Genomic DNA, 14,115 nt, shown 5'->3' on the forward strand with positions numbered 1-14,115 from the left:
CCAAGGATCTGAAATTGTTAGGTACTAAAAACTATTATTGAAAGTCTGTTCAGATTTAGAGTCGTCGTTCCAAACAAAATCCACACTTTTGCCAATTTTATACAATGTTTTTTCAGGCATATCTTCCATTAGTACACTTTCATATAGAACAATGTGTACACTATGTGCTTACAGTACTTGATGAGTGCTAAATATCAACAGAGTAGTGTTATCTTAAATTGAAACATGCCAGTTCTGCACCTACTGTAAATAACAAATGCAACACTTGCTTTTTTAATGGCAAACTGCACCAGACAGAGCATTTGACTGCAATTGTTGCCCACCAAATTGTCTACCAGCTTGTTTGCTTACTTGACAATTGTATAAAAACTGAAAAAGTAATAGTCAGATATCATTTTACTTTTACTGTGTGCACCGAAGCATCTGGATTCAGCTTCCTTGGCTGCAATTTTCACAAGTTTGGCGGTCCCTCTCTTTCTCCTACATGGCTAAGATGGTGACCATTGAGGCTGAAAATGTTCCAAACTGAACTTTTTAACCATTATGAATAAACCATTCAGCTACTCACAGTGCACTGGATTTTGCTATAACTGTCTGTGTGAACGCTCTTATGCACTTGAAATAACAAGTACAGCAAATATGACTAGAGCTGCAAAGATTCATAAATTAATAGAATAGTTGGCAAATGTTTAATCAATTGCCAACAAGTTTGATAATGAATTAATCCGTTTGAGAAGAAGAGAGTTTGAATTCAGCTTCCTCAGTGAGAATATTTTGTGGTTCACTTTCTTGTCTTTGACAGAAAATATTATCTCTTTAAGTTTTGGAAAAACAAGACATTTTACAGACAAAACCACTAATATTTGACATATTAATCATGAATGAAAATATTTTTTAACTGTAGCCCTAATTAATTAAAACATCAAATTAAAACTTTTTTTTTTTCAATTGTGCTTTTTTAGGCAAGGTTCTTGTCAGGTTGCTTGTGTTTCGACAAGAATTATAAACTTGGCTTTTTTTTGTTAAAGGAGAAAATGTTTTGTATAAAAATGCAAGTAAGGTATTGAAAAAAGTAAAATCTGGGTTTTGTTTCCGCACTAATATTAAAAATGTCAAACAATATCCAGCCTAAAAAGAAGGGCAGACAACTGGGTCAGAGCAACTTTTACCAATATTATAATAAAAAGTATTTTATTCCTTCCAGTACCATAAACACACAACTTGTTTTCTCCTCTCAGAGGAGGGGTACCCTGTATGGTAGAATTATTCAAATGTGGATTTTCTTGTAATGTTTTCTTTCCCTCACTTCCCATTGGAAGGAAGAAAATCAGCAGGCCTCATAATGACTTTATCACTATCTTTGATTTTCCCCCCAGGCTATATGTTTCCCAGACAGAAATACCCTGTCACAGATGCATATACCATGCTTCCTTTTTCAGTCTATAAATGACGCCCATCCTCAGGGAAACACTTAAAAGAAAGTGGGCTAAACCATGTAAAGATAAATGAGGAAAGGTGGAATCTAGTCAGGCTGCTATATAATCTACCAACTAAGTCAATGGCCCATATAAAACGCAAGGTTAGGCAAACAATACAAAGAACGCTAAGTATAGAGCACCCAAAGCACTACGCTCACCTCGTTTCTAAGCGAAAGTGCCTACAAAGTATTGGTGGCATTTACCACTAAATGATACAGCAGCACGAGCATGATAAGGGTTCAGGAGTCACAAAATTAGAAAATTATGGTGTCCTGAAGGTGCAGTGCTCCCTGCCATCCGGGTGTTATGCAAAACCCTTTTATCATCTCAAGTCATTTGCATAGAAGGTAATAAACACGAGTTAACCATTGAATAAAAGGCTAAAATAACATAAAATTTGCAAACTCAGGGGCCTTTGCAAGTTTTCAAGTGATCAGTATTCAGTTCATTCACACTGTAATTGTACTGGTCTGGACAAACACTCCACATAATTAGTGAGATATTCAATGTATATCTACTTATTAATCCAAGGCTTTAGAATCCCTTTGTGGTCCAGTGCCCCAAGGAATGTTCTAGCTTGCACTGTTAACAAAACAGGCATGACCACAGGCGTAGCAAAGTACCCAACAGGCTTACATTAGCTACGCCCAGCTAGTTAGCTGGCTTGGTCAACAGGAAAATACAGCATCTGCAAATTAGAAGACTTATAAGGATAAGAATTGAGAATGCTAAAAGGCCTGGGGAGTGGAGTTTGTAGTGAGCTGGCTGTTGGCTGCGAGCAGCCAGATGGCATATATGGATCTATAGGAGGCTGTTTGTGAGACAGACACCAGAGAAAGACATTAGATAGCGGAAAAGGACACATGAAAGGCAGGAGAATAAGAAAGGGTATGCGCTATGAGAGCAGGAGATAAGAAGGGAGAGCCCAGGAGAGCACAAGTCAAATGAAGCGATAGGAGAAAAATATAGAGCTGAAAGGATGCAGTGATGAGAACAAGAAAGCAATGAGAAAGGAAGTGATAAAGAAGGAGAGAGGGGCAGGCACGGGCTCATAGCAAAACATCCAAATCATCACAGATCTTCATTTACAACTACTTTAGTTTTGTCAGCTGAACACACCTATACTGTAATATTATCCATTAATCATATCAAAATCACTATTTCCACTCATACCTACAGTATAGGCAATCTCATCCATAAATGATTCTGCTGCCTGTGCGTTACTTCCACCCAAACAAGCACATCGATCTTGCCTCTAAGGTATTCTGGTGCCAGGTATACATATGAACTACCTTATGCTTGAACATGGTGTTCATTAAGGACAGGCCGTGACTGGTGCAGAATTCTAATAATGCATAAATAACAAGAAAAAAAAGTCTACAGCCACACTAGCAGCACTGCGAGGCTGGACTCAGGCACACCGGTGCTTTGAGCCAAAAGCTACCATCAGAATCAACATGCTGAAAATGAAAACGCTGACATGTAGTGGTGGGAATCTCTAGGCCCATCATGCTTCTACTCAGAGGGCTATGATGCGACTACAAAGCGATTATTGATGTTTTTTCTCTCCCTGTGTGACTACTATATGCTACCTTAAGTGCATTTGCAATGATCTGTAATTCAAATAAATAGATTTTACTAATACGATTGTGGCAACAAATGGAAGAGATGTGTCAGCTGGAAGGTTACATTTTAACAAAATATTTTACAGAAGAACCAACAAGAACAAGAAAATGAACAAAACTCTGCCTGTGGTACCATTCATGTAGTAAATCAACAGACTTCAGCATGTTCTGTATCACTTGAGAACATAATGACGCCCATATTTATGTCCAACACAGGGTACGGACTGACTTTTTTTCAACAACTTACAGTGAACAGCTTAATAGCTCTTGGAGTGATTGTAACAGCTTGAGAAGTCACAAACAGAAAACCTCAGTCTGCTGTATGCTTAGCTGCATTAGCTGTGACTCCTGTTAGCCAATCACCACCAAGTTAATGACTTATTTTAAGCAAGAAACTGCTGTTTCATGTAATGATGCCAGACGAATCCGTTAACTCGGTGGAGTGGATGGATTCAAATGTCTGGCCCATAGAATCTACACTTCTCCCACCTTTCAAAAGTGAAGCCGAAATATTCTGTATACAGGCGCAGCCATCTTGCACTGATGACATCATTTGGATCCAAAGTCTGTGCAATAGTGACCCAAGCCACCCTCCCAACCCAATCAGAATATAATGGCTTGGGAAAAATGTATTAGATGTACGGCTGTTATTCTCAGTTTGTAGAGCGGGTAGCCCCCCAAACGAAGGGTTGGTGGTTCGATCCCTGACCGTCGCAGCCTACATGTCGAAGTATCCTTGAGCAAGATACTGAACCCCAAATTGCTCCCGATGCTGCGTTCATCGGTGTGTGAATGAATTCCCAATGGTGGCAGGTGGCACCGTTTAGGGTAGCCTCTGCCACCAGTATGAATGTGTGTGTGAAAGGGTGAATGAGCGCAGTCTGTAGTGTAAAGCGCTTTGAGTGGTCGCAAAGCGACTAGAAAAGCGCTATATAAGTGTAGGTCCATTATGTTAGAGGTTTTAGTTCGATCCATGTCCCATCTGCTAAGATGGAGGGGGTGGGATTTATTACCTATGCTGCAGCCAGCCACCAGGGGGGCTTAAAATGTTTTGGCTTCACTCACAGGGAGCTGTCAGGCCGTCTATCTTTATGTAAAAGTCAATGTTATGGACCCAGTCAAGGTGAAAACATGAAATAGGAACAAGTAAGGTTCAGTTTGAAGGCTAATTACTGTACATGCCGTGACCATGAGATCGATGTTTACGCTCCACTTGGGCCTTCACTCGACATGTATTTGTAAATTTTATTAAAAAATAAATAAAAAAATTAGATATTCATGATTCCATACTAGATATTTGTGATTGATTTAAACACAGCACTTGCTTGAAGAGTAGAGAAGTGCACCTATGCTCCTGGGATTGTCAGTTAAAGTAGATTTTCTCTGACATGCATTAAGACAAGCAGAGTTCATAGAATCAACACTAGATTAAATATTGATGTCCAGTTGATTTCCTGCAGGGAAATGTTTACGTTGCACAAGGCAAGCTTATAATGTGAAAATATAAGACAGTTGTGTGAGTGTATGCAACGACATGGGACTGCAGAGAAACACGAGAAGTCTTCATGAATACATTTTTGTTATCATGATTAGTCCATGATGAAATTCAGTCACAGTGTACAGGAAATTAATCAAAACTGTGCGAGGAGATAACAATTAACGGACAACACTTATTCCCTACAATCTCTGTCTCTATCAGACTCTACAAGTAGAAACTCATTGTAGGTCAGAGGAGCAGGTTGTTTACTGAAATCAAGTCACAGGATTTCTTGGCAATGAAACCTTTGAACAGTAACCTGCTGCTGCAACACTGGCTGCCAAAGTGCTTTAACAGAAATTGCACAGTCCTGCTTAGCCAGGGAATTCACACTCTGTTTTCGCTGTAGCAGCACAAAAGAAGGGTCTGGCAGACCCTATCTTTTAGCAGAGACAGACCAAAAAACAGTGAAGGTTATTTGATTATTAAGCAACCAATCGCAGCAGTTGCTCGGCAGCACTGAAGCTATGCCTGGTGTGTGTGTGTGTGTGTGTGTGGGGGTGTGTGTACCTACCTGACCAGTGTCCAGTGGTGGCCCCGGAGCGGTCGGTGCAGGTGTTACTGACAGGCAGGAAGACAGTCTCCCAGCCGCTGGGGGCGTAGCGCCAGTTGTGGGACTCCAGGATAAGCGTGCGTTGGGTGCCATAAGCGATCATGAAGCAGTAGACGACATGGTGGAGCTGGCAGCCATAACCACAGCCCTTATTGATGTTACACAACAGCTTTCTCGCCTTACTGCAGTCTGGGGGGTTCTGGGAGGAGGAGAGGAAGGAATGTTTCAACATTTTTTTATTGCTTGACCTTCTTCTTGTATCTCTCAAAGCCCTGCTCTCTGACTTGTAATAACACATGGCTGATATTGTTTTCTTTGTTCCCTTTGCCTGTCTGTCCTACACTCCACTTCGCTTCAATTTTAAACCTGTTCACTCTTTTTTTCACGGTACCTGCAAGTGTGTTTCTCTCTTCTTCTCTGTTTGTGACAGCCTTGAAAAATCCTCTTTACCTATCTCCTTTTCCCACCTCTTTCTTTCTTAATGTTTAGGGATAAAGCAGGTTTTATGATCACAAGTTGTCCATGTATTCAAAGCCTGATACATTTTTTCACAATTATTGTCAAACCACTATTTAAAACACATACATGAGCAAAAGTGTGTCTTTGATACCATGAATATGGAAACTGTAGTTCATTTTACACTGTGCTTGTCTTGTAAATATTAACTTGTGCATATTAAAGGAATAGTATTCGAAGTGGGTTTGCGTAAGGAACTTATCCATAGTCAATGTACTTCCAATGGTAAATGGTAGACAGCATGCCACCAGTTTGGAGGAGCAAGCAAGAGTATAGACAATAACACAAACAAACTAACCGATTGAGACAGCAGTAGAACAATATGTTCTGCAAAGTAAAATTACTGTTTTTGTCAGTGGAGTCTGGTGGTTTTGAAGAGAGAATAGATAACAGCTTCAATTCTTAACAAGGCTGTCTGTGATAGAAAGGTAAAGTGGAAAAAAAAATTGACGTCCATGTATATAATGCATTATATACATACTTATTATGCATTAAAAAGCTCCATATAAAACTGTAATAATAGTTCTAAGCACTCATAAATATTCATAATGCTTTCTAACAATAATCAAAAAGCATGACCTTATAAGTCAGTATAAAATGCTATTTATAGTGTGTATATAATGTGTTGTGATTATTGTTAGAAAGCTAATGAATATTTATGAGTGCTTAGAACTATAATCATACGGTGCATTAAAAGAAAATGCATTATAGGCATGGGCGTCAGAGAAAGTGCAAACAAATTGTGCTTTTTCAAACTGGGGGCGTGCCGAACTCCATGTACTGTAGATAATACACTGACTAGAGATAAGTACCTCATACAACCCCACTTCAAAAAATCCAAACTGTCCCTTTACAGTTTTTCACAATTGCTAAAACACTAAACCTCGTTCTCTGTACCCATTATATTCATTCTCTCTTTTGACAAAACTTTAAACACATTCTCACTTGCTAAAACACATTTTGCACTGTAATGCACTTGTGGTCAATACAAGCAGCAGAAGCTGAACACAACCACCACACACAGCTACTATCTGATTAAACCAACTGAACAGAAATTCAGAGTGCATGAATATGTTCTGTACCAAGTTGTAAATATACATTTTTTATATTATACATTATACAAAATAAAAGTGTTTTTCTGCAGCTCAATGCCCTGAACATTGTGTTTTCCATTTGTTCATGCAGTGTGCAATGACAGCTCGGTAGTGTTTATATACTGACTGGCTTTGTCTATGATCTGACAGCATTGTTTGATTTTGAACAAAGATAAAATGGTTTGTTGGATTTTGCCAAACAATTGAGTCGGAGGTTTTGTGAATGTAGTTTTAAAGATTTGGTTTTGAGAGAATGGTTGAAGGTTTCAAGAAATAAGCCCTAGCAGTTGTGAAAAACTGTACTATGTGGCTGAATATGTGGCTTTTAAAGTCAGTTTAAAGCCATCGTGAGCACCAATGGAGCTGGGCAAATTATTGAGGGATGGACAAATGGTTTGGTCTTTTCCTGGGATTTGTTGACAATAAGAACAAAAAAGAAAAATAACCAGCGTTATCCTTTAATATCTTCCTCCTTTGTTTCCTTTGTTGCTCTTGCATTCTCTGATTCTCTGGCCTTTTTTGCTTCCTGTTTCTTCCCTGTCTTTTTCTTACTCTTTCTCATTATTTTTTGCTCTCCCCTCCTACCGCTCTCTATCCTCATACCCCTTTCTCTCTGATACTCTTCCCCCCTTCTCCTTTTTCTGCTCTCTCTCCAAATCCCCGCCTCACTCTCATTCCTCATCTCATAAATTAGCTTCAATATCATACAAAGTCTGAGGGGAAGAATACAATATGAGAGGCACTGGGGGAAGAAACAAGGATTCCTCTCTTTTTATTTTTTGCGTCAAAAAAGAATAAGAAATGTGGAAACTGACAGAGTGACACATGCTGCGTTGCCGATGGGTCGCCGGGCCGTTTGTGATTCGCTCGGCAGCCGGTATGAGCGACTCCCCAACGCTCGTGCCAACCAGCTTCCTAAACAGCAATTACAGGCTGATGGGAGTGTTTTCCTCATTAGGCTGCTGCAGCTGTGGATGGTTCACAGTAATCAGGCCGTGCGGCACCCACCGGCTAACGCTGCCTATCACACACTCGCAGGAGAGGAAGAGGAAGGAGGAAAAGGAGAGGCAAGAGATGAAGGGATAGGGGAAAAAACAGTGGAGATGAAATGAGGGAGAGGAGGGGAGAAGAAAGGAGACAGAAGAAGGAAAGGACATAAGAGGAGAGGAGAGAAAAGAAGGAAAGGAAATAGAGACAGAAGAAGGAGAAGAAACAAGAGGAGAGAGGAGAGGAGCGGAAGGGAGAGGAGAGGAGAGGAGAGGAGACAGAAGAAGAAAAAGGAAATGAAGACAGAATAAGGAAAGGAAATAAGAGGAGGAGACAAAAGAAGGAAAGGAAATAAAAGGAGAGGAGCGAAAAGAAGGAAAGGAAATAGAGACAGAAGAAGGAAAGGACATAAGAGGAGAGGAGAGAAAAGAAGGAAAGGAAATAGAGACAGAAGAAGGAAAGGACATAAGAGGAGAGGAGAGAAAAGAAGGAAAGGAAATAGAGACAGAAGAAGGAAAGGAAACAAGAGAGGAGACAAAATAAGAAAGGAGAGGAGAAGAGAGGAGAGGCTCCTTTAGGTGCTGAAAACTGATTACCACCGCTGCTGTTCAATAACAGAGTACAGCAGCCATCTAGCTGACAGAACAAGCCGCACAGGTATTTCCCTGGAGTTACAGGCTGCCTGCTCACTACTAGCCCCACATGTGTAAGCTAACTTCCTCTGTTAATAACCCACGGTGGCGTCCTGACAAAAGAGCTCACGTAAAGCTATTCTGTCGGCATCTGAGGCAGCAATGTCTGCATGAGATCATTGTGCGGCCTGAGCCATGCGGTGTAGAGGCCACCATTGGATCCCTGGTTGATAATGATGAGGCTGGAATGACTCCGAAGCGCTGAGAGACTCGGTTCAAGGGTAATGACGGCAGATGCGTGCAAAAAGGCAGCAGAGTACCGCTCCGTACTGTAGGTTAAGTGCCTGTTTAAATGCTGTGCTTTTTTGAGTGTAAAACATAGAGGCAGTTGCAGAGTGGTTCAGTTCAGAGGGACCACAGTGATATTGTTTATGTAGGGAATGTGCTAAGAGAAATAGTATGTCAAGCTCAGGTAATTATGCACTGTGATGCCGACAATCAAAACCTGAGCGGAAGATGAAACGAAGCTGCGCACATTTGAAGATGTCTCAAGGAAAACTACACTAAATTTTGTATAGCTAAATGTCTGTTTTGCTTCTCTCTGTTGCAGGAGATATACACTATATTCAGCTCATTAAAGTCTTTACATTTCCTCATGGTTGCCTCTGAGAGGAGAACCACCTGTAGACTACAAGTCGTGACTTGTTGTTTCGCTTGAAGAAGCAACAGTGTGTCATTTAGAAGGACCGGGTAGTTAGCGCGAGCACTAACACCCACAATGACTGAACTATTAAAGAACTCCACTGAGAGAAAACTCCAATATTTTTATATGAAAAATCAGAGCAAGAAGACGTTAAAGTTTATATTACTTCATCAAGATTTTTTATTGTATCAAACTCCACGTTTTGCACTATTTATTGCTGGCAATATTTCCCCAGCACTATCCATTTAACGTTTTGCATTCTGTAATTGCCTCTTTGTAAAGTACATTTCATTGTTCTCAATTCTCGCTGAGTTTGCCTTTCCCATTACTGGATTCAAATTGTGTACCTACACACAAGGGATTTATGGAATAGGATGCATGTGCACAGTGGACAAGTTGTGGGAAACAAAAGCCAGTGCATTTCAACTAATGCAGAAGACACTTGATCATAGTTTCACAGTTACTGCGGGACAATATAGTGTGTTAAATGCTCTCATTATTTACTTCTAACAAGCAAAAAACACTTTATGTTGATAGTTTTTATTAACTTTTTTTATAAAGTGGCATTTTTTCAGTTGAATTGCTCCAATAAAGCTTGTTTATTGGCTGTTTGGTGCTCCACAGGTATCACACAGCTGACTTAAACTCATGAAAACACCACGGGACAACTAAAAATCAAAAATAGTGATTTTAGCTGCTTAAAGGATTATAACTTTAAAATACTGGACGCATCTGTTGAGTAACATGTGATATTTGGGAAAATGCAGTGCAAAAACGCCCAAAATCAAAAACATGATCTTGCAAACTACTATTTAAAGAGTCACGGTGCAAAAAATAGATGAAAAGCGTGTCAACTAGAAATCCATCTGAAGAAGCCAGCCATGTTCGCTGAATGTTGTGAGTGGACAGATGGAGCAGACGTAGAGATGGAGTTAGTTAAACCGGGAATGAAGGGAGAGGCTGTTGCGGGTGGCAGAGACAGCAGGACAGGAGGGTGGAGTCTGTCAGTGTGTATACATATAGATGTGTGAGTATGTGAGAGGGATAAGCAAGGCAACACACACACACACACACACACACACACACAAACAAGCATAGGGCATCTCTTTGCGTACGAGCATCAATCTTGTGGCCGAGCGCGTGTGTGTGCGGTGACTGCTCGCAAAGGTGTGGGTGAATCCATCTGTGCACGACTCGGTGTGTGTGTGATGAATTAGTGACGGCAGCTGGTGGAGCGGTGTGATCCCTCAGCGGTGGTGACAGCAGCTGTTAGTGGTGCTGTCTCCGCCCAGCCAGACTGACTGGGTCCTCTTCATCAAACACACCGGCTCATTAATGCTGCAGGGCCCGGTGCCGCGGTGCACCGCCCCACCCGGGAACCCGGCAGCACCAGAGCTGGGGGGAGGGGGAGAGCGGGGGGCGGCCGGGGGTGGGCGGATGTGTCATGGGTCTCAGGTTGTGTGTGGTGCTGGGAGCATATGCGCATCTTTCCAAGCCTGGGTAAATAAATGTGTCTGTCTTTGTACAGCAGAGACGTTTTTGCATTTCTGCATATGCGCGTCTGTCATTTCTGCAAGTCTGCATGTGCCGCATGTGTGTGTGTGTCACTAAAGCGCTGACAAGCAACAAGAATCCTGCTTGTCAGATGCGACTGCTGAGACAGTCTGCTATCACACCCCTCACCTGCTCCTCGTGGAAACTGATGCTGACAGTTATGGATGGTGCAAATGAGACGAGCATGTGTGAAAGATGTCCTTGGAAAACGCATATGCGCCGCTGTAACTGTGAGGGAAACATTCGCATAAATGCTTACCATGTCTTCGTGTCTACGTGTTGGTGTGTATATCACTCTGTGTGTGAGCGAGACAGAGAGAACAAGGCCAGTTGGCTGAGCAGCGGGTGTGTCTGTAGATACCTGTAGGTAGGTGATTCTGTTCTGGACCAGATCCGACAGGTCTTTAGCCTCCTTCATTCTCCACTCGCCCACTCCGTCCGCCTGGCTGAGGTAGTACAAGTCTGTCATGATGGACCTGCAGACACAGACACATTTCAAAATGTTAATTATTTACATAACCACCTGAACAGAGACACTGATGGCTACAAACAGACACTGATGGAGTTTTTTTTATGTGCAAATAGCAGCATCTTCTCCAGATGTGTCCACTGGCAATAACTGCAGACAAAGAACAGTTCTTTATTAATAGTTTTTCTTTGGTATCTGTTAGATAGTTCAACAGAAACATTGTAAACTATTCTCAGCAATTTGGCACAAAATGCTGTTCTAAGCGTCTTTAATATTAAGGTTTCCTGCTTCTCTCTATTACATAGCATAGTGGCCACCCCCACTTGAATATGCAGTCAAGTAAGGTCATCGTGATGTGTACTCAATGACCCTGCATATTCCATATATCTCACATTACATACATGCATATATTGTCTGTGGCCTTGTGTTTTGTCCAGATAGGATGTTTATCTTCTTTCAAATCAGGGTAGACTTGCAGACATTTCTTATCCTCATGTAGAGCAAGCCACAAGGGGCCCAAACAGACTTCTTCCCAGAGACTAACATATTGAAAGAGACGTCTATAAATGACTTAATTTTTTTGAGCATCACAACTCCTGCAAAATAATTCAGAAATTAATCAGAATTTGATTAATTCAGTGCAATGCCATTCAGAAAGTCTAGAAAAGCTGCATGACTGAACTATTTCATCAAGTTAGCAGAGGGCCAAACCTGAAGTTCGGCAGTTGGGTGGCAGAAGTCTCTAACAGGCATGCTCTATGGCAGTGTTTTTAAAACCTCTTTTTTGTCAAGGACCCCTAAAATTGATTTAAAATTTGATAAGATTTAGTTCTAGAAGCTCCATCTGAAAAGATTTTGGTTTTTAGATATGATTAATTCAATAGTTTTCAGCTACAGTTAATGAGATAACTGTGGAGGAAGTGTAACCCATGATCAATGAGTGACTCTGATTACTCACATTGGGCTCATTGGGCTCGGCTTATGCACTGAATGAAATAGTGAAACATTTTTCCTAAGGACATCCTTTGAACTCCCTCAAGGAGCCTGAGGGGTCGCAGGACCCCTGGTTGAGATCTGCTGATCTATAAAACCCACAGTGCAGAAGATCCAGGTTAATTACAGCAAAGTCAGACTTTTTCGGCTTTATGCACCACTGGACAACTTTCATAGGGATGAATGGAGGCCCACCTCCAACCTCCAGTTCTCTTGATATCAATTACATAGTCAGGTGGCTTAGGACCAGATTTAAAAAGAATGGAGACACGCCGGACAAAAGCACCACATTTTTCCACATGCTTTCTATCACCATAGGTTTAAATTTTTGATGGGAGCCACTCCATCAAGATTGTGGATCGGAGATGGCAGCCATATAAAATCTATGAGAACCAAAATATCTTCCAAGCCACTTAAAAGATCAATCTTGGTGTCAAAATAAACATTTTCTGGGTCAAGGAATAATTTAAAAGCTATTGAAAATATCACTAGATGATGAATAATGAAAACAATTTGAACTTATGGTGAGAGAGAGAATGGGGAATAATGTGGTGCCTTTGTCCAGCGTGTCCTATTCATTTAGCTAAGCCAGCTGACTAATAAAACAAATGGATTTAACTATGCATCTACCTCCTGCACAGAATTCCTTTTCAATAAAACTTGTTGATGATGATGGTAAACTTCTGAATCATGTGCTTTTTGTACTACAGCAGGTAGTTTGTGAATTCAACCCCCTCAGTTCCCACAACAGGGCTTTACATAAGAACATCCACCAGCATATGTTAACAGTACAGTGTGTGTTAAACATTACCACGGCTCATCCCGCTTTTAGAATGTTTATGTAAAAACTGTCGTTTTTGTCAAGCTGACTGAGGACAACAGCGTATTTCTGGTTGTTTAGCTCTGTTTTGGATTAAGTCTACCATCTGCAAGCCTCTGACAGCGAATTTGTGTCATGTCACACACTGCCAAATATCGTGACCATCCACTTACAAACATGCCCAAGAGCTCTGATACTTGCAGCTAAGGGCAGATGCAAACACATCACACACTCACACACACACTTATGCAAGCTTAATTTATTACTCACTTCTTTGACCCAAATCAGTCACATCCTGTGTGACTGAGAGTTCTTATGCATATATTCAGCAGTGCATGCAAAGACACACACACACACACAAAGCGGATAACATGTCCCATTTCAAACAGTGCAGCGGGGCGAATGGTGCCTTTCTCTACAAATAAGACACTATCATTACTCATTGTCCCATTTTGAAGCTGGAACCACAAATGTGTGCACGGATGTCAAAGTCTCTTGCAGAAGCGCACCAGAGAGCAATCAGCAAGCGTCTGCGGGGAGGAAAAGCTAACCTGGCTCGCCGCAAAACTTAACAGGAAGGAATCAACAGACAGGCCCAGAGGAATTTGGCAGCAAGACGGGGGAAGACCACACAGTCCTTATGTCCCTATGTATCGGGGGTGTGTGTATGCTCTTGTGTTGTGTTTAAATGTGTGCGGTCTTGGGCATATGCAAAGCTTATGGGCTTCCCCAGTGCTTCTGATTGGCTCAGACTGCGGTTGTTTGAGGCTGCAGGCTCCGAGCTTGGCAGCAGAGCACAGCTTTTCTGGGTACTGATGCTGCACCGACGGGAGAGCGTGTACAAGGTTTCAGGCTTACAGTGCAAATATCAGGAGGCAAGGTAAGGCAAAGGGTTGGTAGAGAAAAGGTGCTCTTTCTCTGGCCTACAGGCCTGTAGCATACTGTTCTGTGCTGGGAACTAAACAGTAGCAGTGGAGTTTATCCAATTTGACCCAGAGTCCCTAAATTGGGCTGTTTTCATCCCAGAACTATGGGATTCTCCCTGAAATTATACTGTCACACAGTTCATAATGTCTATTAAAACATTGGTCTTTGTATTCCTCTTTTTATTTATGTCAAATATGTTACAATGAGTTTTTAACTGGTTATGAAAC

At 41.4% G+C, this 14,115-nt stretch overlaps 1 protein-coding gene across 1 annotated transcript in view; it reads right to left on the reverse strand.

The window, feature by feature from the left end:
* Positions 1 to 14,115, reverse strand: part of fut8b (fucosyltransferase 8b (alpha (1,6) fucosyltransferase)) — a 108,585-nt gene that overhangs the window by 20,234 nt on the left and 74,236 nt on the right. The window contains exons 5-6 of the mRNA XM_059355992.1: positions 11,041 to 11,155; positions 5,155 to 5,392 (exon numbers count right to left, since the gene is read on the reverse strand). Of these exons, the coding sequence (XP_059211975.1) occupies positions 5,155 to 5,392; positions 11,041 to 11,155 (353 nt within the window). The remainder of the gene's footprint in view (positions 1 to 5,154; positions 5,393 to 11,040; positions 11,156 to 14,115) is intronic.

Source organism: Centropristis striata, chromosome 18, assembly GCF_030273125.1.
Source record: "Centropristis striata isolate RG_2023a ecotype Rhode Island chromosome 18, C.striata_1.0, whole genome shotgun sequence".
NCBI classification, from domain to species: Eukaryota; Metazoa; Chordata; class Actinopteri; order Perciformes; family Serranidae; genus Centropristis; species Centropristis striata.